The sequence below is a fragment of the Pipistrellus hanaki genome, assembly GCF_964339955.1.
Source record: "Pipistrellus hanaki genome assembly, chromosome: 1".
Taxonomy (NCBI): Eukaryota; Metazoa; Chordata; class Mammalia; order Chiroptera; family Vespertilionidae; genus Pipistrellus; species Pipistrellus hanaki.
The window spans coordinates 8,197,613-8,222,722 of record NC_140503.1 but is presented as its reverse complement, the minus strand read 5'-3'; the positions used below and the strand labels follow the sequence as shown (position 1 = coordinate 8,222,722).

The window sequence follows — 25,110 nt, the reverse complement described above, 5'->3', positions numbered from 1 at the left end:
AGAACAAAGCCGTGTTCCCTGTCCTCAAAGAACTCTGGTTTTAGTGAAGTAAACCAAGTAAGCCAGTAGAGTACAGGGCCACAAATGGTCATGGAGAGAAATATGCAAAAGGATATTGACGGGATTTGGAGGAAGGGACCCTCCACCTGGGCTGGAGGCAGGCAGGAAAGGCTGCCTAGACAAGGTAAACCCTGAGGGTAGTGATGAATGAGAGAAAACCAGGCAGGTGAAGAACAGGGAGTGAAGGCTTTCTGAGCAGAAGGACCAGGAGTGTGTAAAACATACAAATGAGACACGGTGCGGCACAAGTTATTGGCACAGCTAGAACTTAGGATTCCAAAGAACGGGCAAGAAGAGCGTTAAGAAGGAAGGCTAGAAAGATGGGTGGGGCAGGTCATGAATGACCCTGCATGTCACAATGAGGGATTTGAACTGTATCTTGTGTAGGAGAATGACAGGGTCAGATCTGTAATGAGGCAAGTGCACTCCGAGAGTAGTGTCAAGCAGGAGTTGGCCAACTAGGGCCTGCAGGCTGGCTGCATCAGGCTTGTTGGTTGTTTCTGTAAATGAGGTTTTACGGCACACAGCCACGCTCATCTGTTTAGATATTATGGCTGCTTTTGGCCTACAACAGCAGAGTTGAACAGAGTTGAGTAGCTGTGACAGAAACTGCATAACCCACAAGCCTATAATGTTTACCATCTGGCACTTCAGAGAAAAACTCTGCCCTGGTGTAAAGTCCAGAAAGGGAGTGAGTGAGGTTAGAGGCAGGAACACGGGTTAGGAACCTGGAATGAGGCTGCAGCAGAGGGCTGGGAAGCAGAAACGAGGTCCATAGACATTACTAGTCAAACTGACTATTGTCTGAGTGCCTGCATTGTGCCAGGCAAACCCCTAAGCACATTGCTCGTGGTACTTGCTTATGTCTTCACAATAACCCTAGAAAGGAGATACCCCATTTTACAGATAAGGAAATTAATGCGTAGGGAAGTAGATAAAGTGTATCCAAAGTGATATAAATGAAGTGGCAGAGCCATATAAGAGCCAATAAGCTAGAAAGCCTTTCATTAGAGTATGGTGAGCAAGTTAGAATCCGGATACCACTACCATAGGGTTAAACAACAGAAAATAGTTAAACAAAAGACAAGTCTTATTTTTCTGAGCATATTTAATTGTGAATACGTTTGGGCTTTTGTGATTCAGTTCTAAGATTAAATTATGTTGTTATTCAAGTATTAATTCAAGTTGATAAAAACAGGGCTAATTACAAAAGTTTCAAAATCTGCACAAATCAGGTACAGAAATCTCTCTCTTCATACTATAATCCAATGTATACTTTAAACATGTAATGGACAAACCTGAAAAGGTAACCACAGATCAGATTTTAGTCCCAGAACAAAAAGTATGTGTTCAATTAAAAGTTGTCACTATGGCCCTAGATGGTTTGGCTCTGTGGGTAGAGCAGCCTGTGGACTGAAGGGACCTGGGTTCAATTCCGGTCAGGGGCATATGCCCAGGTTGTAGCTTCAATCCCCAATAAGGGGTGCAGGAGGCAGCTGATCAATGATTCTCTCTCATCATTTATGTGTTGTTGTTGTTTTTTTCTCTCTCTCCCTCTCTGAAATCAATAAAAATATATATATATTTTTAAAACGTTGTCATTATGGCTAGGCTGGTTTGGCTCAGCGGTTGAGTGTCAACTCAGGAACCAAGAGGTCACAGTTTGATTCCTGGTTAGGACACAAGCTCGGTTTCAGGTTTGATCCCCAGTAAGGGGTGTGCAGGAAGCAGCTGATTAATGATGTTTCTCTCTCATCCATGTTTCTATGTCTCTATCCCTCTCCCTTTCTCTAAAACAAACAAACAAATCAATAAAACCATTTTTAAAAAGTTGTACTGTCTTTTATTTATCCTTAATTGAAACTGACATTTGCAAGCAGAAAATGAATGGTGCCATTTCCAATAATGCTATAGTACACTGGTTTTTAATAAGTCTTGCAATAGTAATTGGCAAGAGTTATAAATTTCTTACCCTATCTGCGCTGTTGATTTCCTTATATTAGAAGATGACATTAGGGCCCTTTGGTTAAAGTAAACATTAACTGATGTTTCAGAAGTTTTTGGACATTGACAATTATAACTCTACCTATGGCCACTTTCCTCAGAGTTATATGACATAAGCCTACACTACAATAAAATTCACAGGAGACCAGATCTTGGGAAACTGGATCTTCAGTAAGCCAATGGTGATCACATTTGTGGGAGACATATGCAGACTCAAAGATATAAGTTTATAATGCTATTCCCAATGGGGCTTATAATGTGAGAAATACCTACAGTGATGAAATACCTAAATTCCTGTAAATCAGTGGGTCTCAGGAGGAGGTGGTTTTGCCCCACAGTGTGCATTTAGCAATATCTAGAAACAGAAAAATGTTTCCTAAAGTTTACAAAGGGATGGGTGTACAGGTGTGCACATGTGTGCTACTGGCATCTAGTGAGTCCAGGGTAGGGATGCTGCCAAACACCCCACAATGCACAGGACAGCCCATAACAAAGAATTATCTAGCCCTAATTGTTAAGAAGACCAAGGTTGAGAAACCCTTATACTATAAAATAAAATTCAAAACAAAAAACTTAGCCTTTAAGTATGTATTCTTTCTTTTCTTAAACCCTCACATGAGGATACCTTTTCCATTGATTTTTTAGAGAGATGGGAAGGAGAGAAGGGGGGAAGAAAGAAAAACACTGACATGAGAGAGACACATTGACTGGTTGGCTGCCTCTGACAGGTTCCCGGACAGGAAATGGGATGAACCTGCAACTGAGGTACATGCCCTTGGCCGGGAACTGAACCTGCAATCTTTGGGTCTGAGGCTGCTGCTCTAACTGCTGAGCAAAACCAGCCAGGGCAGTATTTATACTTTGAAGAGAATAATGCATACTGGGTATTGGATCAGGAGAGAATTACCATATGTAAAAGGATTACAAAAAGATCAGATTATCCTATATAATAAGAGCATAGTATGCAAATTGTACCCTCAACCCGGAGTATGACTAGGGGATGGGGCCAGCTGAGGAAAGAGAGGGAGTACTGGCTAGCAGCCAGCAGCCATTAGGGGCCCTACCAGTGCACAAATTTCGTGCACTAGACCTCTAGTTTGAGTATAAGTGCCTAAAAGAGGTTACGGCCTTACCTGGAATCTCATTGGCTACCACCGAAGGAGGGCTTGATTGGTTACTGCTGATCTGCTGGTGGCTGATCATGTGACAGCACTGTGGGACGGCATTGTTGACCATGTAAAGTGTGTCTGGCACATTGGACATTCTAACCATTCGTAAACGCACAAGATCTGTTTGTTCCACCATCATCTCATCTAGCACTGACTGAAAGAACAATTCAGTATTAACAGAATTAGTAAACCCTTCATCTCTGTTAAATCACATTTGGAGATCTATTATTACTTTCATCATATAAAAAGGGAATTACTTTATTGCTTCTAGTGTATGAAGTTTACAATTATTGGTGAAAGAAGAAAGTAACCCTAACTCTTTAATTTTTAAAGATCTTTTGGAGCATCTCTGAAAAAAAAAAAACAAACACAAAAAAACACTTCTGAAAAGTTTCAATTGAAGTATTTGAAATTTATAGGAAGGATAAAACATGTATACATGGGCTAAACATCAGATCAAAAAAGAAGCCATGGCTCATGATCAATTGGCTAGTCATTGTCCCATGCACCAAAAAGGTTGCTGGTTCCCGGTGAGGGCACATGCCTGGGTTTTGGGTTTGATCTCCTGTAGGGGTGTGCAGGAGGCAGGTGATCAATTCTCTGCTCTCACATCAATGTTTCTTTCTCCCTTTCTCTTCCTTTCTCTTTAAAAATCAAGTTTAAAAAAGTTCTCAAAAGACAAAATATTAAAGAGTGATATTAAATTAAATAAGTTTAGCCCTAGCTGCTTTGGCACTGTGGATAGAGCATCAGCCTGCAGACTGGTTCAATTCTGGTCAAGGGCACATGCCTGGGTTGCAGGCTTGATCCCCATTAGGGGACGTGCAGGAGGTAGCTGATCAGAATGATCAAAATGATATAATATATAAACATTTTCTACTTATGTATGGGTACAGCCATCTGAGAAACAGGGAAGTCCCAGGAGGACTAGTGATGAGCTTACTTTTTGAGACAAAGCGGAATGGAGGGTAGGTCTAGTTTATAACCCTTTGTAAAGGCCTCAGTTGCTTTAGTGAATCTGAATATTGCATTTATTTTAAAAAGACCAGGCACAACCATTCTGTTTTTTCTCTCCATTTAGAATTATTTGAAATGTCAGTCAGTCAAAAAGAGGTAGATTATTAACCTAAGCAACAAAATAAACTCACAAATCTCTTCATGTATCTTAAACCAGGAACTCAGATAAAAACAACAAGATAAATAATTCTATATCCAAACACACATTGTTTGCCTCTTACTTTATTTCATAAAGCTTAATGGTAATTTCTGACTTTCAAAAACTGACTGTTCCTCAAAAGGTCACTCCAAAATTCTTCTGGCTGAATACATCTAATAAAAATTATAGTGTTTCATTTTTACATTACCATATTTTCTAGAAGAATTGTTATAATAGTTATAATGCCAATTATTGCTTAATAGACCTGAAATGTTTTCTTAGTATGCGCACTTATTATAAAACTAAACACAAATTCCAGCAGTCAGCTGCAATGTGTTACAGAAATGTGTTACAGAAATGATGGCAATTCTTTATTTTATGAAGGAAGACACAACGTGTGCAATTTCTTTCAGGACATTTTCCCATGCTGAAGATCACAAAATACTGACAACCATTTCAATAAAATAAAACTTTCTTTTCAAGTTCACATTTTACAAGAAAACAAAAATGAGAAAAATGTAAAATGCAATTTAACATGACCTAAATTATAAAAATATGCTTGATAATTAAACATTTCAGAAAAGTATTCTACTGAGCGGTCAAACTAGAATTTATGTTTACTTTCTGATTACTGGACATTTAAGCCATTTCCAAATATTTATATAATGCCACGATAAATATCTTGTGCTTACAGTTTACAGTACAGTGACCTAATGTCTGAAAATCTTTTTCATTACCTTTGCTTCCTCCACATAGGGAGAGAAGAGTCGAGGACGAACATAGATTCCAGCATTTTTTTGCCGTAACCAGGCATTTGACTTTCCACCTTCTGATGTAGGAAGCATATCTGATGGAGGAGTACTAATCAAGCCTCTTTTCATCTTGAAAAAAATTATTTTTTATAAAGATATTTGTATAACACTATAATACTAACATAAAATAATTATACCTACAAATCAAAATGTTCAAACTACCATTTGTATAAAAATTTAGGAATGTATGTAAAATGTAAAAATACTTCAAATGTTTAATAATATTTAAAGGACTTGGAAATAAATGGCAGTATAATTTCCAATTTTTTCTCTAAATAGAGAAATGAGGTTTTTAAAACAAGGGCTAATAATAATTAAAAATGTAACGAGTTAAACTTTCAGAATTCTGAATAAAACCAATTATTATTATTTTTCTTACTCATCTAAGAACTGATTCCATCCCCAACTCAGTTCCCACCCCCAAGACAAATCAAGAGCCAGAGGGCCTAGTATCTACAATACAAGGATCTAGGCAATTGTACATGGTGCTGAGGTAGTGACTCCAGAGGAAGGCAGACTTGGCTCAAACCTTAACCCTCCCTCCCTTTAACCACCTGTGACCATGACATTTCCTTTCCCTTGGGCCTCACTTTAGGAGCTCCGAGATGGGCCTGGAAATGGGACACCATCCAGCTCACTGTGGTGGCCTGTTGTTTCCTCATCTATGCTAGGAGAACATGAAACAAGTGCCCACAGCTCATAAAGTGGCTGCCAGGATAAAATAGGTTTAGTACAGTGCTTAGGACTTCTGGTTAACAGCTATTATTACCAAACTTTTACTGGGGACTTATGTGACAGCCATGGAATTAAAAGTATCAATAAATTTTTTCTAAGTCTACTAAACCAAAGTTCTACAATATTTTTCTAAGTTAAACTCGGGATTCAACTTGCTTTTGAGTCTCAGATTAAAAAAAAAAAAATCGAGCATTGTTTCTCCAATCTTATTCTTGTTAAACATAATAAACATCTAATTGCTGCATTAGTTAAAATTATTTTTAACTAATAAAATTAGTAGTAGGTGATATTTAGAGAAAAAACTCCTCACTCTAATTTATTGCAACTATAATATTGTAAAATTCATCTTTTCAGATGAATTTTAACATAAATGCATTCTAGAATACATAAAATACACATTTTATATCATTCTTTCTAAAATTATATTCCATTATCAGCATTTTCCATGATGTACCATTAGTAAATATGATCACTATTCAGGACAGCAAAATATTCTGTTGAGTAGTTATATTATAATTTATTTATTTTCCCTGTTATTGGATATTTAGACTAATTCCAAGTATTTAATGACAATGTAATCAATGTATCAGCTATACTTCTCCTATAGGATAGTAATATTATTTCAAAAATCACTGACCTAATAGGTGAAAAATGATAACTTACTGTTTTATTTTGCTTTCTTTGGGGTATGTGATTACTAATGAGACTGCACATTTTTCTAATCAGAGATTCCATAAATATTTTTTTCTTCTAGTTTTCCATGTTTCAATTTAATATTTAATTCTTCAATCTAACAGGAATTAATTTTTTGTGCAAATGAAATGAGGGTTTAAGTTTAAACAAATTTCCTCCCTTCCCCATTCATCAGTTCATCTAGCACCACACTGATGTGTGATAGCTCATTTATTATGTTTAATTCTTTTATTAATTAGGATCTTTTTCTAGACTATTTTGTCTTGCCTATTATGCTAGTATCATAAATTATATATTAGCCTTTTAAAATGTGATTTACAATCTGGAAGAGTTATCCATCTTTAATTATGTTCTTTTTAGGGAATTATTATGTTTACAGCATTACATTAAAGTTATAAACCATTGTATGAGGAACTAATATTTATAATATTTCTCTTCCCATCCATTCATCTGAATCCTATTAGTTTAAAAATTCACTTAAAAAATAAAATTAACAAATCAGCTCCATTAATTTTTAACTGAAATATCATTATAAGATTCATTCAGCCTTTTTACATTGAACCATTCATTCTCCTTTCCTCCTGTTTTCTAATTTATTCCTGTTCTTAAAGAGTCTCTCCCAAAAGTAATTTCTACCCTTTCCTTTTTTAATAAGAAAATACTTGATCTACACTGATAAATGCTGAATTAAACCCTAAGAAACTATCGTTTTACAAAAGTAATAATGATATATGCTTTCAACTTTCATTCACCATTGTGCCATGTGCCAGGTATGGGGGACCAGGGGATAGATATAATATAGTACAAAACAGACATCTGTCTCTTGACTTCAATGAATTCAGTTTCACAATACTCTGTTGTTAGAATTATTTACAATGATAACCAAACATAGGCCTATACATTTTAGTGCATTTTCTTTTCATGAAAGGGATAAATGAAGAGAGACTTACTGCATCACTTAGGACTTCACTGTTTATAGGTAAGATGTGTTCAACGCGAACAAAAGGTAAGAGAGAGGAAAGGATCTCTCGAAGCTCTTCAATGTCCAGGTCCCGTCTTTTCACACCTCTTTTGTTCACACTATGAGCAGTGCCACTCAGTAAGTTTGGCTCTGTGAGACAGAAAATGAAGTCTCCAACCAAATCCAAATTTTCAGAAAAAGGCTTTCTTCTCTAATACATTTTCAGTACCATTATTTATACTTAAGTACACCTGCTTTAATAAGGGTTATAACTTACATTTTTTAAAATGTTTTTATTGATTTTTAGAAAGGGAAGAGGATAGAGAGATAGAAACATCGATGATAGAGAAACATCACTGATCTGAGAGAGGAACATCATCGACTGGCCTCCACTGGGGATTGAGCCCAAAACCTAGACATGTGCCCTGTCCAGGAATCAAACCAGTGACCTCTTGGTTCCTGGGATGACGCTCAACTGCTGAGTCACACTAGCAAGGCAAATTATGTTTATATTTTATGAAGTGTAGTTAATAAAAATGTTCTGACAGAGAAAAAGCCTGGTGTCAACAGTACAATAACATTCTTTTATGATTTTCCTGCACTATCGAATAGTGGATTTTTTTTCTGTACACTAACTCAAAGGAAGAGATAATCTATTAAAATCTAGTTTGACCGAGGGCTTTTTCTTAAGCTTTCTCACTTAAAAAAAAAAAAAAAAAAAAGCTTTCTCACTTTTGTGACCAGATTTTAGTAGAATAAGGACACTGTAGAGCAAATGCTTTTTGTGGCCACTGTAGATTAATGGTACACTCATTAGGCTACCATTTACGTAAAAGCAACTTAACAAGATATGAATCTCCTGCAGCAAAATAAGGTACACTCTAAGTATCTTTGCTAGTCTTTCAAATTTCCATAAAATGGGAATGTTCCTGCATATACATGAGTCCTTTAATCTCTGACATGTATATTTCCATTGTCCAGATCTGAGAATAAAGGTGTTCTTTATTGGGTATTAGAGAAGGAGAAAGATTTACATGTTTATCATACTGAGGTGGAAAAAATTTACATAAATGTTGGGAATCTTTAATCATGTCTTTAATCTGGGGGGTGTATTTTTTTTTTTAAAAGGGATCTTTATTGTTCACTGATATAAATGCCAGATATTTTGCAAAGTCTGTAGACAAACTGGTATTTCCCTTAAATCATGTGATAGGTAGGTAGAGATTGTTTTTGAGAAGTTTTACTACAGTTGTGTGCAATAAAATTGCTGCAAGGTGTGAAAAAGGTTTTTTGTTCTTGCTTTGCTATGATCTGGCTTAATACTTATACAAGGCATTGCTTTTTTTAAAAAAAAAACAACTTTTTTCTTTAGTAGTGTTTTCAAATGAAATCTTAAACTTACAAATATGTAACAGGTAAGGTCAGAACCCTAATCTCTGAGGGTGACTGAAATAAAGGTGTAATCCAGTTTGCTTAGCTTCCTTCTTATCCCTGTAAAAGAGCCTGACATTCTAACCCAATCAGAAAACTATTTTTTTTTTAACCCTTGCTCAAGGATATGTTTTTAATTGACTTGAGAGAGAGAAAAGGGAGAGAGAAACATTGATCACTAAGTGCCTCAATTGAACCCGCAACCTTCAAGTGTATGGGACGACGCTCCAACAAACCTGGCCAGGGCTAAAAGCTACTACTTCAAGGGAATTTTATCAAGAAGGTCATTATCTGCCCCAAATGAATATGGCGTTACCAATCTTATGTCAATACAAACAAACAAATAAAAACCTATGGCTATCATGATTATATAACATGACATACACCCAATTCTTGTTACTTGGCCAACTATCTATGTTAAAAAAAATAATATGCTAATTAGACCAGATATCCTTCTGGATGACCTTCCAGATGAAGCTGGGGCTGCTAGGGAAGCCCTGGTCCCAGGTGCCTGCGGGTGGCTGGAGGGGAGCCAGGTTCCTGGGTGCCAGAGGAAAGCCGGTGCTGGCAGCCAGGGGAAGGAAGGCATATTCTTGCACGTGTTTCATGCATCGGGCCTCGAGTCCTATATAATAAAACCCTAATATGCAAATCAACTGAATGGCAGAATGACCTGTTGCTATGACACATATTGGCCACCAGGGGGAAGATGTTCAATGTAGAAGACGGGTTCATAGGTGGAGAGCACTGTAGGCAGGCAGTAAGGAGCAAGGGATCCTGGACTGCATGCACCCCAAACTCGCAGAGGGCACAGGCTGGGCTGAGGGACTCCCTCTGAGTGCACAAATTTCATGCATTGGGCCTCTAGTTTCTCTCTTTCTCCCTCTCTATCTATCTTCTATATAATAAAAATATCTATCTATCTATCTCCTATATAATAAAAGCCTAGGTGGCATCACGCAATGTTGCCACAAGATGGCCGACCTCGCTTCATCACAAGATGGCTGGCAAGGGAGGGCAGTTGGGGGCAATCAAGCCTGCAGGGAAGGATAGTTAGGGGTGACCAGGACAGCAGAGGAGGGAAGTTGGGTGTGACTGGGCCTGCAGGGAAGGGCAGCTTGGGAGGAAGCCAGGCTTGCAGGGGAGAGCAGTTGGGGGGAACCAAGCTTGCAGGGAAGGGCAGTTAAGGGTGACCAAGCCTGCAGGGGAAGGCAGTTAGGGGCAATCAGGCTGGCAGGGAAGCAGTTAGGCATCAATCAGGCTGGCAGGGGAGTGCTTAGAGGTGATCAGGCTGGTAGGTAGAAGCGGTAAGGGGCAATCAGGAAGACAGGCAGGCAAGCAGTTTGGAGTCAGCAGTCCTGGATTGTGAGAGGGATGTTTGACTGCCCATTTAGGCCCGATCCTACCTTGATCAGGCCTAAATGGGCAGCCAGACATCTCTCGAGGGGTCCCAGATTGGAGAGGGTGCAGGCTGGGCTGAGGAACATCCCAGCCCATCCATGAATTTCATGCATTGGGCCTCTAGTGTTTTATAAAGCCGCTGTGAACACTGAATCACTGCTCCTAAGGGAAACACAGGGGTAGATTCCAGTGAGCCTCTGGTCACATTTTTGCCAACTGATCAAGACGTAAGTTTGTCTTATGTATATTTCTGTTTAAAGAAACCTTAGTAATACATATGTTGATTCATTAACACTGAACTCATGGCCAACAGATAACTTATACCTGAACAAAGCTTATCTAACACACATTATCTCTGTGAGGCACATCACAGCCTTTGTGTGCTTAGGAGCATTAGACAGCACTAGTCACTACACTTGGAGGCCATTTTAAACAGTGAGATTACCCCCCAAAACTCATAAGAATTTGAAAAATATGGCACTAAATACACCGTGAAAGGACATGTTTACAATATGAGAACAGAAACAAGAAGGCAAAGCATCACCTTGTTTCACATTAAAGAGAGAACATATGCACCAAGAGACTCAAATTTTTTGTCACTCTGCACATGTCTGCAAATGCCCATGAAAGTGTTAAGAGTACTGATTTGGGGAATGCAAATATATTTTAACAAGTAAGTGCAAATACACAATCTGCAAGTAAGGGGGAAAGTCTGTATACTGGCATTACAAAAATGTTCCAAATTAATAGTAATGTTTATTTTATTAAAAATTTCAAATCTTTGAATTTCTAAAGGCTTTTGCAGGCAAAAATGAAATGAAATAAAATAAAATCAGAGAAATAAATGAAATCAAATGGGAAGGCTGCTTTTGTTCCCTAGTACTTGAGTAGTAGTGTATTAAAGAGACATATAAAATGGTTTAAAGGCAGGCTAGCTTGATATTTTCATATATTAACCCTTTGCACTCCGCTGTCCCCTCTCAGGGGACATCGGAATTCTAGCACATCACTCGGATGTCCCCTCTCAGGGGACATTGCAGTTTATTAGTGATTACGGGGAATTGAGTTAATTCAACGCACATTTCGCAAAGTAGCGTCGAGTAGCTGGTAGCCAATGTCCAGAATGGTTCAGAGTAGCTCGTAGCCAATGTCCAGAATGGTTCGGAGTGCAAAGGGTTAAAAAACGTGCGCCAAAACTGGTTTGGCTCAGTGGTAGAGCATTGGTCTGTGGACTGAAGGGTCCCAGGTTCGATTCCGGTCAAGGGCATGTACATTGGTTGCGGGTACATCCCCGGTGGGGGGTGTGCAGGAGGCAGCTAGTTGATGTTTCTCTTTCATCGACGTTTCTAGCTCTCTCTCTCTCTCCCTTCCTCTCTGTAAAAAATCAATAAAATGTATTTTTAAAAATGTGACAAAAAAACTCTATAAACTTAAAACTAAAAATTACTGACTTGAACACTTTAAAGTGTTGAATTTTGTCATATGTAAGTTATCCTATCCAATAAAGATGGAATATGCTAATTGACTATCACACCATCACAAAAGATGGCAGTACCCATAGCCAATAAGGAGGGAATATGCTAATTGCCTGTCAGGCCCTCAAAGATGGTGGCATCAATAGCCACAAGATGGTGGTGACCAGTCTACTCAGCATTGCCGGGGCGGCAAGTGTGCGGCACAGCCAGGCCTGCCCCCAGGTGGGTCCAGCCACTCTGTGTGCCTGCCTCCGACGTCCCCCAATCCCCTCAACCCCCCAGGTGGCCAGGGCCAGCCTGAGGCACAGGCAAGCCTCGGATGTCAGGTCCCCAGCCGCCCAGGGCCAGCCCGAGGCACAGGCAAGCCACAGATGGCAGTTGCCCAGTCGCCCAGGATACCTGAGGCTCAGGTAACCAGGGCTGACTGAGGCTTGCACTGCCAGCAGTGGCAGCAGCAGAAGTGTGATGGGGACATTGCCTTCCCCTGAATCGCCGATCACCTCCCATCCCAGAGGGCTCCTAGGCTGTGAGAAAAACCCCACCCCAAGTGCATGAATTCTGTGCACTGGGCCTATAGTATCTAAATAAACTGTTAAAAATGACAGGGAAGAAAAGATTGTATTTAATTTTTCTAATTAAAATTTTTTGTTACATAGGAATACAATATCCTATGAAGAGAGGAGTACAGGGGGGTAGACTAATCCTAGATATAAATAAAAGAAATCAGCTTCCAAAGTTGAAAGCTCACCTCTTTCATATGATGTTTCCATCTTTTCTAAAGTAGTCCCAATTGGAGGCCACTCAAAATTATTATTTCTCTCTTACCTTCCACAAATTTAAAAATAAATAGCAAATGTGCTTTTTTTGGGTAGTCATATATATTTTTTTATTGAGGTAATATTCACATAACATAAAACTCACCATTTTAGAAGAAGACTGGTTTTTTAATAAGTTTACTTTGTGCACCCATCTCCACTCTTTAATTCCAGAACATTTTCATCAACAATATGCATTATAATACTTTAATTACTTCATTTCTACTACACTACTGTAAAAGAGTCAACGTTTAATATTAAGCACATAGAAAGATAACTTTAAAAGTATTCTGCCCTGGCCAGATAGCTCAACTGGTTAGAGCAGTGGTCAGCAAACTGGCTCGTGAGCCACATGTGGCTCTTTAGCCCCTTGAGTTTTTAGCAAAGGCCAGCTTATGAGTACCCTAATTAAGTTAATAACAATGTACCTACCTATATCGTTTAAGTTAAAAAAATTTGGCTCTGTTGACTAATGAGTTTGCCAACCACTGGGTTAGAACATTGTCCAGATATGCTAAGGTTGTGGGTTTAATCCCCAGTCAAAGCATATACAAGAATCAGCCAATGAATGCATAGATGAGTAGAATAATAAACTATTGTTTCTCTCTCTCTCTTCCTCTCTAAAAATCAATTATAAAAAAAGTATCTTTTTAAAGCTGTAAAATATAAGTTTGTGGTATTATTTATTTCTAACAAAGTATACCCTCTTCTCCACTAAAGAATTTTGCCAAATGTAAAAAAAAAATTTTTTTTCTAGGCAACAGTGGTTATTTTCAAGACTGACATGTAGCATCCTGTCAGTAAAGCTTTTGGGAAAATCAGTGCAAGCTTACCTCTGTCTGCTATTCTTTTCATCAGCTGGTGCTCACCCCATTTAATCAGATATTTAAGGATATCTTGTTCACTTGCCTATAATAAAAAAATGGTTTATACTTATTTTGGTGAAGTTAGATAAATGATTAATTTCATTAATGACTTCTCCTAGGTCATAAAGTAAATACAATATGCAATTTGCCTATCACATTTCACTCTTTACACTGGCTGTCTGAAATGTTCCAGTTAAACTTTTTGCCCGTCAATAGCAAATACAAAGATTGCATTCATTACATGGGTTTTGCCCAGTAATCTCACTCTCAGCTCCAACTAAATTTTTCATTCTTATTTCCATCTTTATTTTTTTCTTTATCTTGTTTTCTTCACCTATTTTAAATTTATTTTATCTTACTATATGGTCTTTATACAGCTGCCTCAAATTCTTTTTGGGACAAGATGGAGATAAAGAAATAAAAATTAAAGAATTAAGGATACAGTGTGGCTACTATTTCTTGCAGAAACAATCCCCATAAAATATTCTACTGATTTTAAGACCCTTTAAGCACAATTTGTGAAATGCCAAAGTGCCCCTCATTTCTTCATATTTTATCTAAAATATTAAAGCAAATCTAGGCTGCTCTCCAAGGTTTTTCTAAGAAGAAATGCAAAGCTTCTAAAGATAATAATCTGAGAACTGACAAATGCATGCAGTCTGGACAAGACAGTAACACAAGGTTAATAAACACAGATCTTAGTAAATCAAATCCAACATGACAACATTTGTGCTGCAATCAGAGCACAGATACTAAATGACTTAATTTTTCACTGTACTTCTGAGATGAAAGCATTTTATAATTTCTCTAGTAAAAGTATAAAAAGTAAATGGCTTAATGGGTTTTTGTCTTTGTAACTTTTAAAACTGTTGTACAATTTTCTGCATCATATTTATACAACCAATGCAAAAGAAAATAAGGCTTGAACATACCTAAAAATACTTTTGCAATATTTTAAATCTGTTAGTTTTAGTTACCAAATTATAGATAGATATGCAAGTCAAGTCAAGAACACAGAATTTGCTAAAATTTGTTTTGGATTAAAAATAAGTAGTTGAAAACATTATTATACTTTGGTAGTACACATATATAGTTTTTATGAGTATTTGAGTAGATCAAAAATTACTACTACTTTGTGCTGCTTAAACTACTGTCTACAGCCTAAATATTTCACACTCCACCAAAAATAAGAAACTGTATATGTACAGTGTATTAATTATTTGTGGAAGTCAAGAAAATCACTGTTGGGATGTGCTTCTGACCCTGCCTACTGCCTCAACCCCTTTGGCGTGGTTAGTCAGGAGCCCAGAACAGCTCACATGTTGTCAGAGTGCATGAAGGGCCAGAGTGCCATAGGCTTTGTTGTACAAATGTGAAGAGGGCATTCCTGGGTAGGTTGATCTCCCCAGATGGGAGAACAACAGAGTACAGATGGGTTCTTGGTGCACATATGAATGACAATGAATCTGAGAGGTGTATAAATGGTTACCTGTAGGTAGTCAGACTGGATAGCAGTAAGTAGATGGTCTTTGCTGAGCTCATAAAAAACATCCGATGTCATGACCTGGGAAAATTCCTCACAGAGGAAATGTAAAGCTTGTCGGTGCACCCATTTAGAGCCATATGGATGAGAGCTCCACTTGAGGATGGCAATTAAGGTATCTAATGAGATGCTCTCAGCAATGATATCCTCACAGCCTAAAAAAGAAGGCAAACACTTCTTGAGATTAATCATAAATATTACTCAATGAACATTAGTGTGTTTGACACTATACCTAAAAGTAGCCAGAGTAAAAAAGAATAAGGAGATAAATAAAATCTCATGGAAATCACCAAGACTTGGTGGGATGGGATAATAATAAGTAACAATAGACTATGACTTCTATAGGAAATCTGCTGTCCAGAGACAGATCCATAGAAAAAGGCAGGGAATTCTCACAATTGTTTAAGAAAATAAATATCTATGTGAAAATCCCCAGAATTTGAATAAGGCCCTAAAGTGGAGGATATTGAACTAAAGGGAAAGAAAACTAGATAGAAATGATAGAGTTCTAGGAATCTGCCAGAGGAAGAATATGGATGACAACTGACTGACAGCAATAACCTGCACTTGCAAAGAAGGAGAGCTATCTTCTATCTATGAACTATGAGGACATATGATCTTTGTATCACCCTAATAAAAAAAAACTTGCCCTTTGACAGTTTAATACCTCAGAATACAGATAAAAATTTGCAGTTTGATGCTCATCTGGTGAGTTAAAAAGAAATAAGTAGTTTAAGTGAAAAGGAGAAAAGGATCATGATCCTTGAGGAAGTGACTTAAGAGTTAGAAAGGAAGGGGAGGGGAAGGGAGTGGGGGAGGAAGGAGGAAGGAGGAAAGGGAAGGAAATCCGAGGCTAGCCAGCTATTTTCCTTAGGAAAGATCATTTCAAAATATAAAATATAAATAAAATCTGAGCGACAAAGATTTAGAAGAGAAAATGGCTAAAGTTGGCCAGAAATTCTTCATAACTAAGTTTACTGAAAAATAAAAAAGGACCCTGATAATGTGGGGGTCTGGGGGTGTGAGAGCTGTAAAAGATATAGCCAAAAGAAAGTACATCAATGAACTCCAAAGACTTCCAAAGCTCAAAATTACTGTGAGACTATTAAAGGTGAAGAAGAAAATAATGAATCCCATTTTCATGTGACAAATCATTAGTAGCCAATATAGACTCTGCAAAAGTAATGCTTCATTATTCCCTTTTCTGATATGTACTGATAAGGATAATATCATAGAGAAATGTATAACCAATCTTCTGCAGAACATTTAACAAGATACTTCCTGCTATTTCTAGATTGTTAGCTCCACAAAACAGGTACTGCTGTCTTCACTCTATCTCTCGCACCTTCTTTTCTTGCACATGGTACGTGCTAAATAAAAATCTGTTGAATGTACAAATGAGATCTTTGCAGATATAACGAAGAGATGTAGATGGATAACAGAATAATGATTCACAGAACCACTTGTCAGCAGCACTGGTTAGCTTGGGGGATATACTGGCAAGTCTCAGTTTTCGTGATGTTTATAAAGAACTTGAACAGTGTAATGCTAACAGCAAGAAACCCATGAAAAACACACATGGTGTCTAAATAAGACAAAGGAAAATCATTTGGGCAAAAATAAAAAGGATCCCAAATCAACTATATAGAAAAGATTCCTTTATTAACTTTTGGTCGAGAATATGTTTGTATATTTTCAGAAAACAACTCCAAGACCAGGTGGATTCCTCTTAACAGAGAGGAATTGACAGGCCTTCTCCAACCAGGAAGACAAGAGGAGAAACAGTCCAGAGATGAAAGACGCTGACGACGCCTTGTTATGCTAGCAGACAGCAGCTGTGCATCGCTGCAGGCTGCCTAGGACCAAACCAGAGAGGGTCGGGCCTGCATTGCCACCAGGTGCCCACCATCCAGATATTATTGCTGACATGTACACATAAGGAACTGTTTGACATTGAAACAGGGACTCAGAACTGTTGGACACTGAAATTGGGACTCAAAACATTTTTTGTTATTATATATTTATTTCTAGTTTGCAGAGGCAAGATTTTTTAAAGGAAAGAAATGGGAAAAATAGATACAGAGGCAAAGAAGCATTGAACAGACTGCCAAACTATAGCAGGAAGGCAGGGGAGGTTGAGGGGGGAGGGAGTGTTAGAGATCAACCGAAGGACTTGTATGCATGCATATGGGCATAACCAATGGATGCAAGACACTTGGGGGTGAGAGGAGGTGGGCAGGTGAGGGCATGTCCTGGGGGTAGGAGAGGGGAGAGGCCTGGGGGAGGTCAATGGGGGGAAAAAAGGAGACATATGTACCACTATTTGTAATACTTCAAACAATAAAAATAAAAAAAAAGAACTTGAACAGAAGACATGGAAAGTATGCTTCAAAATTTTCAGATGCCCTAAAACTGGGAAACATAGTTAACAACCCACTAGATAACATGATTATAATTGGATAAAATGATGGGTCAAAATGAAGATGAAATATAACTAGGAAAAATAGTAAGTTCTATAATTAGATCAAAGAAAATCAATTGCAGAATAGATGACAGGGGAGAGTTAGCTTAACTACCACCTACATTAAAAATATATCTGGGTATTAAATGAATGAATATAAAATATAACATGGCTGCTATAAAGCTGAAGCAATATCAGACTTTTAAGATCTAAGCATGGCCCTGGCTGCTGTGGTTCAGTTGGTTGGGCGTCGTCCCTGCACCAGGAGGTTGTGGGTTTTATTCCTGGTCAAGAGCACATGTCCAGGTTGCAGACTTGATTCCTGGTAGGAGGCATGCAGGAGATAGCCAATTGATACTGTGCTCTCACACTGATGTTTTTCTCTCTTTGTCCCTCTTCCTTCCTCTCTAAAAATCAATAAACTATTCTTAAAAAAAAAAATCATGCATAGAGTACTAATCAAAGGAATGATTGCACTGCTCCCCTGCAGGGTGTATGTTCTGCTCTGGGCCCCAAGTTTTAAGGTAGGGCACTAACAAAACTCCAGAATCCTCAGAGGAGGAAGTTTAAGACTTGTCATAGGAGAAAAGGCCCAAGCAAACAATATTATTTCACTTAAGTTTCTAAGGAGAGACTAAGCTATCTTTAACCCTTTGCATGCAATAAGTGTCTAAAGACACTAAATTCAAAATATCGAGGCGCGTGGGGATGGTTTGGACAGGTGGCAGTTAAGTGGATGGATCTTCGTGAGGCAAAGGAGGAAGGACTGACTTCTCTGTTGTTCCTACGGCAGGTCCTGGGAATCAAAGAGATGTTAAAAGAATCTTGACTCAATATTAAAAGCTCTAATTTCAAGTTTCTAACAATTAGAATTGCTCTCCTCCCCTCCCCTCATTAAAAGGATCCTTATTGGAAAATGTAGGAGCGAAGGCTGACTCATCACATTAGTAACAGAAGACAAAAACCCCTATACTAGATATGGAACTGAGGTCAGAGGACATTTAGGCTACTTTTGCCACAAAGATAAAGTCATTTTTAGAAAAACATAACAGTAAACATAAGAGTAATTAAATCTAAAGATTAAAATGTAATTTAAACATTAAAATGAAATTCTTATAAAGAACACCAAGACCACAATAAAATCTACATGTAAACACCACCCAAAAACATGAATATGTGCTGATGAGAATGATAAATATGGAAAAGTTCTGAGCAGTTCTTGTGGTTTTATGGTGAGCCTGAGTACCACGCTGAGGAGGACAGGCCTCTCCCAGTAGCCAGTGGAGGACTTGTGTAAAATCTGTTGTTTTAAGTTAGGCATTGGACTAGAATTGAGTATGATAAGTCAATCTAATAGATGTGTTTTGGAATGAAGTAGAGGAAATTAGAAACACACACACACACACACACACACACACACACACACTCACACACACCAGTTATTTAAAAGGACGCATCACAACCCTCCCAAGTCAGGACACTGACAGAGGTAAATAAAGAAAACTAATGATAACATATTAAACTGGTGGTTTACAAAAAAGTAAAACACAGTAAGAAAAAAAATGGGTTTTGAAACCATACAGATTGGGCTAGAAATCCCACTTTGACCACTTAGAACCAAAGTCACTTAACCTCGCTGAGCCTGAAATGTTCTCATTTGTATTAAACTACTAACTTAGGGTTATTATGAGGTTGAAATGAGACTATACCCTTGACAGACACCCTTCGTTTACTCCAACATTCTAGAGTACCTATGTGCCAAGTTCTGTAAATGCACAGCTCCTTTAACCACACACTTTCCTGGGTGATGTCATCTGCCTCCATGCTCTTAACTCTCACTAAATCCTTATGACTTTTAAGTACACAGTCCCAACCCAGAGCTAATTCCCAGATTCACTCCTTAAACTTCTCCAAAAAGTTGGGAGAACTGGAGACTCTTTGCTGAACACTTTTTTGTACTTTTTTACTATCTGTGCAAAATGTCAAATAATAAAAAACAAAAACAAAAACACATTACACTATGGAAGTTGCTGTGTTTCTTCTCTCAGGGCTCAATATAAAATCAATCACTGACCACAAAATCCAGCAAATATTGGAAAGAAAATGAGAAGTTTCTCTATTTTGAGAACATTACTCCCTTCTGATGGGAAAGTGGTAATCAGCAAGATTCACGCCACTTGTGTGTGAAAATGTACACTGATTGCTTGTACCCTTATTCTTACAGCTCTTACCAAAATGAGTGAAAGGGAAAAGCAGACAAAAATGGGAAAGAAGCTGGAAACTCCTAGAGAATAACTTTCAGTAAATAAAGGAGAGGCCAACGTACATAGACAACCATTGATGAAGATGAAAGTTTTCTCTTAAGCCATGAAAGGAAACAAACAAAAAGACTAAGTTTAAGGGCCCTTAAGATTCTTAATTGAGAGGAAAAACCAAGATGGTGGCATAGGGTAGACACCCGAATGCAGTCTACCACAACAAATTTGAATTTAGAACTGGAAAACAGGGGAAACATCACCCTGAAGCGCCGGACGGCTGGCTGAGAGGAGGCTCTACCATCTGGGAAGGAGGGAGAAGGCACGCTGAACCTCAGGAACTGTGAAGGTGTGGAGAACTGTGTGCGCAAAAAGGCAGCCACCCGACTTCGCTGCTGGCTTGCTTTCGGAGCGCGGAGAGGGTGGACAGTTAATGCACAGCTGGCTTTCTTATTCGGGAGGAAAACAGAATCACCCTATTGCGCTGATAGATGGCCCCGGACAGGGAGAGGCCAGACAATCAGACAGTGGGCAGAGATCTCTCGGAGGTGTGTGAAGCCAGCGGCCATTACTGCAGGACTCAGAAACCAGACCCTTGTAGGGAGGGGCTGACCAAAGCTTGCCTGCACCACCCTGAGACTCCGCCCCATCCAAGCGGAGCACAGAAGCCCTTCCAGTGGCTAGCTTTCTCGTTTGCCGAGAATAGGACTCTCCGAGGGAGAGACAGACAGGAATCCAAAGCTTGTCTGCGCCTATACCAAAGAAGTGCAAGCAGCCTGCAACCAATTGTGTGGGATTCAACAAAGCTTGTCTATGCCACCCCGAGACTCCGCCCCATTCAAGCGGAATACAGAAACCCTCCTAGCTGAGACACTTCTGATCCTCATAGCCAATTGGCTTGGAGATCAATGCTTCCCAGTGATACCAACAACAAGCGAGGCTGAACAACAAGACTGCACACACAGCCCACAAAGGGCTACACCAAGACTATCCACCTCAGGTAACTGGGAGGCTGACTCACTGAACCATATAGGACACCTTAGCACACAAAGCCACCCTACTAACTCAGGGAAGCTGTGAAAATGCCGAGACAAGAAAACAGTTCACAAACAAAAGAAATGGAGGAAAAGAAGCGACTGGATATAGAGTTCAAAACCACGCTTATAAGATTTTTCCAGAATTTCCTAGAAAAGATTGATAAGACCTATGAGGATATGAAAAGGGATCAACTAGAATTAATAAGGAATCAACAAGAAATGATAAGGGATCAACAAGAAATAAAGAATACATTGACTGAAATAAAAAATATTATACAGAGTCCTAAAAACAGAATGGAAGATCGCAAGAATCAAGTAAAAGATTTGGAACAAAAAGAGCCAGAAGACACTCCTCCGCAGAAGCTAGAAGGCAAGAGAATCCAGAAAATTGAAGATAATGTAAGAAACCTCTGGGACAACTTCAAGTGAACCAACATCAGAATTATGGGGGTCCCAGAAGATGAGAGAGAGCAAGATATCGAAAACATACTGAAAGAAATAGTGACAGAAAACTTCCCCCACCTGGTGAAAGAATTAGACTTACAAGTCCAGGAAGTGCACAGAACTCCAAACAAAAGGAATCCAAAGAGGACCACACCAAGACAAATCATAATTAAAATTCCAAGAGCAAAAGACAGAGAGAAAATATTAAAAGCAGCAAGAGCAAAGCAGGTAGTTACCTATAAAGGAGCACCTATACGATTGTTAGCTGATTTCTCAACAGAAACCATGCAGGCCAGACGGGAATGGCAAGAAATATTCAAGGTGATGAATAGTAAGAACCTACAGCCAAAGATAATCTACCCAGCAAAGCTATCACTCACAATCGAAGGCCAGATAAAGAGCTTCACTAATAAAAAAAAAGCTAAAGGAGTTCATCACCACCAAACCACAATTATATGAATTGCCGAAGGGGGTTCTTTCAGAAGAGAAAGTAAATAAAGATAAAAATTATGAACAACAAATACGTAACTGTCAACAAGTGAATCTAAAAACCAAAGAAATTAAAAAAAAAAAAATCTGATGAACAATATTAACTGTTGAATATAATAGAATCAGAGGTATGGAAGGGGAGTGAACTGACGATTCTCGGGGAAAAGGGGAGTGGGGGGTGTGGGAAGAGACTGAATATAAACTGTGCACCTATGGATGAGGACAGTGGGGGGTAGGGAAAGGGTAGAGGGTGGGGTGGGAACCTGGTGGACGAGAGCAATGGAGGGGGAGGGGAGGAACATTTGTAATAATATGAACAATAAAAATTTATTTTAAAATAAATAAATAAATAAATAAATAAATAAATAAATAAATAAAAATAAAATAAAAAACTCCACTAAGTCCCAGCAGGATAGCTCAGTTGACTAGAGCATCTCCATATGCCAAGGTTGTGGTTTAGACCCAGTTAGGTCACATATAAGAAACCACCAATGAACGTATAAATAAGTGGAATTGTAGACTTAAAACCATGCCACTTCAAAATGGTTCTAACTCTATTTACGATTGAGGCCAAAGCCGGTTTGGCTCAGTGGTAGAGCATCGGTCTGCGGACTGAAAGGTCCCAGGTTCGATTAAGGTCAAGGGCAGGTACATTTGTTGCGGGCACATCCCTGGTAGGGGGTGTGCAAGAGGCAGCTGGTCGATGTTTCTCTCTCATCGACGTTTCTGGCTCTCTATCTCTCTCCCTTCCTCCTCTCTGTGAAATATCAATAAAATATATTTAAAAAAAAATAAAAATAAAATAACTCTATTTACGATTGAAGAAGAATATGGTTAGAAATAGACATTTCAGTGTACAAATTACATTTTCCATTTTTGGCACTATTTTCAGATGCATGGATATTTCACCTTCAAATTACATGTAAAACATTTATCAGAAGCTATACAGACATGTCAGTGCTAATATGAAGTATATAAAAATGTTTTAGTGGAAAGGACCAAAACAGAGCCCAAAATCTTTTAGTCTATCAAAGTAAACTACTTCGTGGAGATATAGTTAGCAAGGTTAGTCCATGTCAATTTATAATAGAAATTGATTCCTTTTCAGCAAGATGTTATGAAAAGAAATGGAGGCAAGGAACTTTCTGAACAGCTTATATTCATTCACTATTTTAGTGATTCTAGAAATACACTCCACACTGTAAGATTTACTATTTTGGAAATATTTATAAAAAGACGAGAGGCCTGGTGAAGCCCAGTACATGACATTCGTGCATGGGGGTGAGGGGAGACCCTCAGCCGGGCCTGCGCCCTATCACAGTCTGGGACCCCTCGGAGGATGTCCGCCCGAGAGGTCATTAGCACTGCTGTGGAAGTGGGAGAACTCCTGCCACTGCCATTTTATCTAAAGCAATCTCAATGTCATTTTTTAAAGAAATATAACGAGAAATCATCAGATTTGTATGGAACCACAAAAGACCCATAATAGCCAAAGCAATACTGAAAAAAAAGAACAAGGCTGGAGGTATCACACTACCTAATTTCAAAATATACTACAGAGCTACAATAACTAAAACAGCATGGTATTGGCACATAGATACACAAATCAATGGAATAGAATAGAGAGCCCAGATATAAAACCACACATATAGGGAGAGATAATTTTCGACAAGGAGCCAGAAACGCACATTGGAGTAAAGATAATAATCCCACTTCTAGGTATATACCCAAAAAACTCGAAATAATTTATACATAAAGATATATGCACCCCTATGTTCACTGCAGCATTATTCATGGTGGCCAAGAGTTGGAAACAGCCAAAGTACCCTACGATAGATAAAGAAGATGTGGTATGTACACAATGGAGTACTACACAGCCATAAGAAAGGATGAAATAGCGTCATTTACAACAACATGGATGGACATTGAGAACATTATGCGAAGTGAAATAAGTCAAAACAGAGAAAGCTAAGAACTATGATTTAACTCATATGTGGAATATAAAACTGAAACTTATGTACTCAAACAGCAGTGTGGTGATTACCAGAGGGTGGGGGTGAGGAGAGAAAGGCGTCCTGAGGTGACAGGAAATTTGACTTTGGGTAGTGGGCACATGCTCCTATATACAGATTTTGTAAATCAGTAATCCACACATGTAACCTTTATGTTGTTGTTGTTGTTGTTGTTCTTCTTCTTCTTCTTCTCCTCTTCCCTCTCCCTCTCCATCTCCCTCTCCCTCTCCCTCCTCCCCCTCCTCCCCCTCCTTCTCCTCCTCCTTCTTCTTCTTCTTCTTTTTTAATAAATGTATTGTTCATAAGGGAAATATTTTATTTTTATTTTTTTATATATTTTATTGATTTTCCACAAAAGAGGAAGGGAGAGGGAGAGAGTAGCTAGAAACATCGATGAGAGAAAAACATTGACCAGCTGCCTCCTGCACATCCCCGGCCACAACCAAGGTATATGCCTTTGACTGGAATCGAACCCGGGACCCTCCAGTCCGCAGACTGACACTCTACTCACTGAGCCAAACCGGTTTCGGCAACCTTTATGTTCTTGTAGACTAATGTCACCCCAATAAAATTTAAAATGGGAAAAAAAAGGGAAACGAACAATACTAGAAATAGGAAAATAAAAAGGCTGATATAACAAAAATAAATAAATAAACAAACAAATAAATAAATAAAAAATAGCTTTTAAGATCTTAAAAGAACTGTGTGTCTTATTTTAGGCCTATTAACATAAAAAATTTTGATCAGTCCATACAACTAACCGGTTTTATTGTGAAAGTCATATACTAGTATAAATGGTGGTACATGTAAAGTGTAGCAAAAAACAGACACCTCAAATATAAATGGTGGTACATGTAAAGTGTAGCAAAAAACAGACACCTTAAGATGAAGTGTGATACCATAAGTGTATAAGCCTTTGTCTATTTCAGAGTATGTGGCACTGGGCAGCACCACTGGAAATGTTATATGCTATCTTCACGGTGACAAGACTTCAAAATTCTTTCTATCTATCTAATAATCTGTCTATCTATCTAAATCCTTACCCCAGGATGTTTTTACTAATTTTAGAGAAGGGGAAGGATAGAGAAGGGAAGAAAAAAAGGGAAAGGGAGGGAGGGATGGAAGGAGGGAGAAAAACATCGATGTATAAGATAAACATGGGATGACTCTCTAACCAACTGAGCCACACCGGCCAGGGCTCAGTGTACTCTTTAAATAAGTAGTACTGCCCTATCCAATTTGGCTCAATGGATAGAGCATCGGCCTGTAGACTGAAGGGGACCTGGTTCTA

At 38.5% G+C, this 25,110-nt stretch overlaps 1 protein-coding gene across 3 annotated transcripts in view; it reads right to left on the bottom strand.

Annotated features, from left to right (window-relative positions):
- Window positions 1-25,110, bottom strand: part of BTBD7 (BTB domain containing 7) — a 70,459-nt gene that overhangs the window by 9,553 nt on the left and 35,796 nt on the right. For all 3 annotated transcript variants that reach the window (XM_084873366.1, XM_084873364.1, XM_084873365.1), the window contains exons 4-8: window positions 15,068-15,276; window positions 13,546-13,621; window positions 7,580-7,740; window positions 5,127-5,270; window positions 3,198-3,387 (exon numbers count right to left, since the gene is read on the bottom strand). In XM_084873366.1, the coding sequence (XP_084729492.1) occupies window positions 3,198-3,387; window positions 5,127-5,270; window positions 7,580-7,740; window positions 13,546-13,621; window positions 15,068-15,276 (780 nt within the window). The remainder of the gene's footprint in view (window positions 1-3,197; window positions 3,388-5,126; window positions 5,271-7,579; window positions 7,741-13,545; window positions 13,622-15,067; window positions 15,277-25,110) is intronic.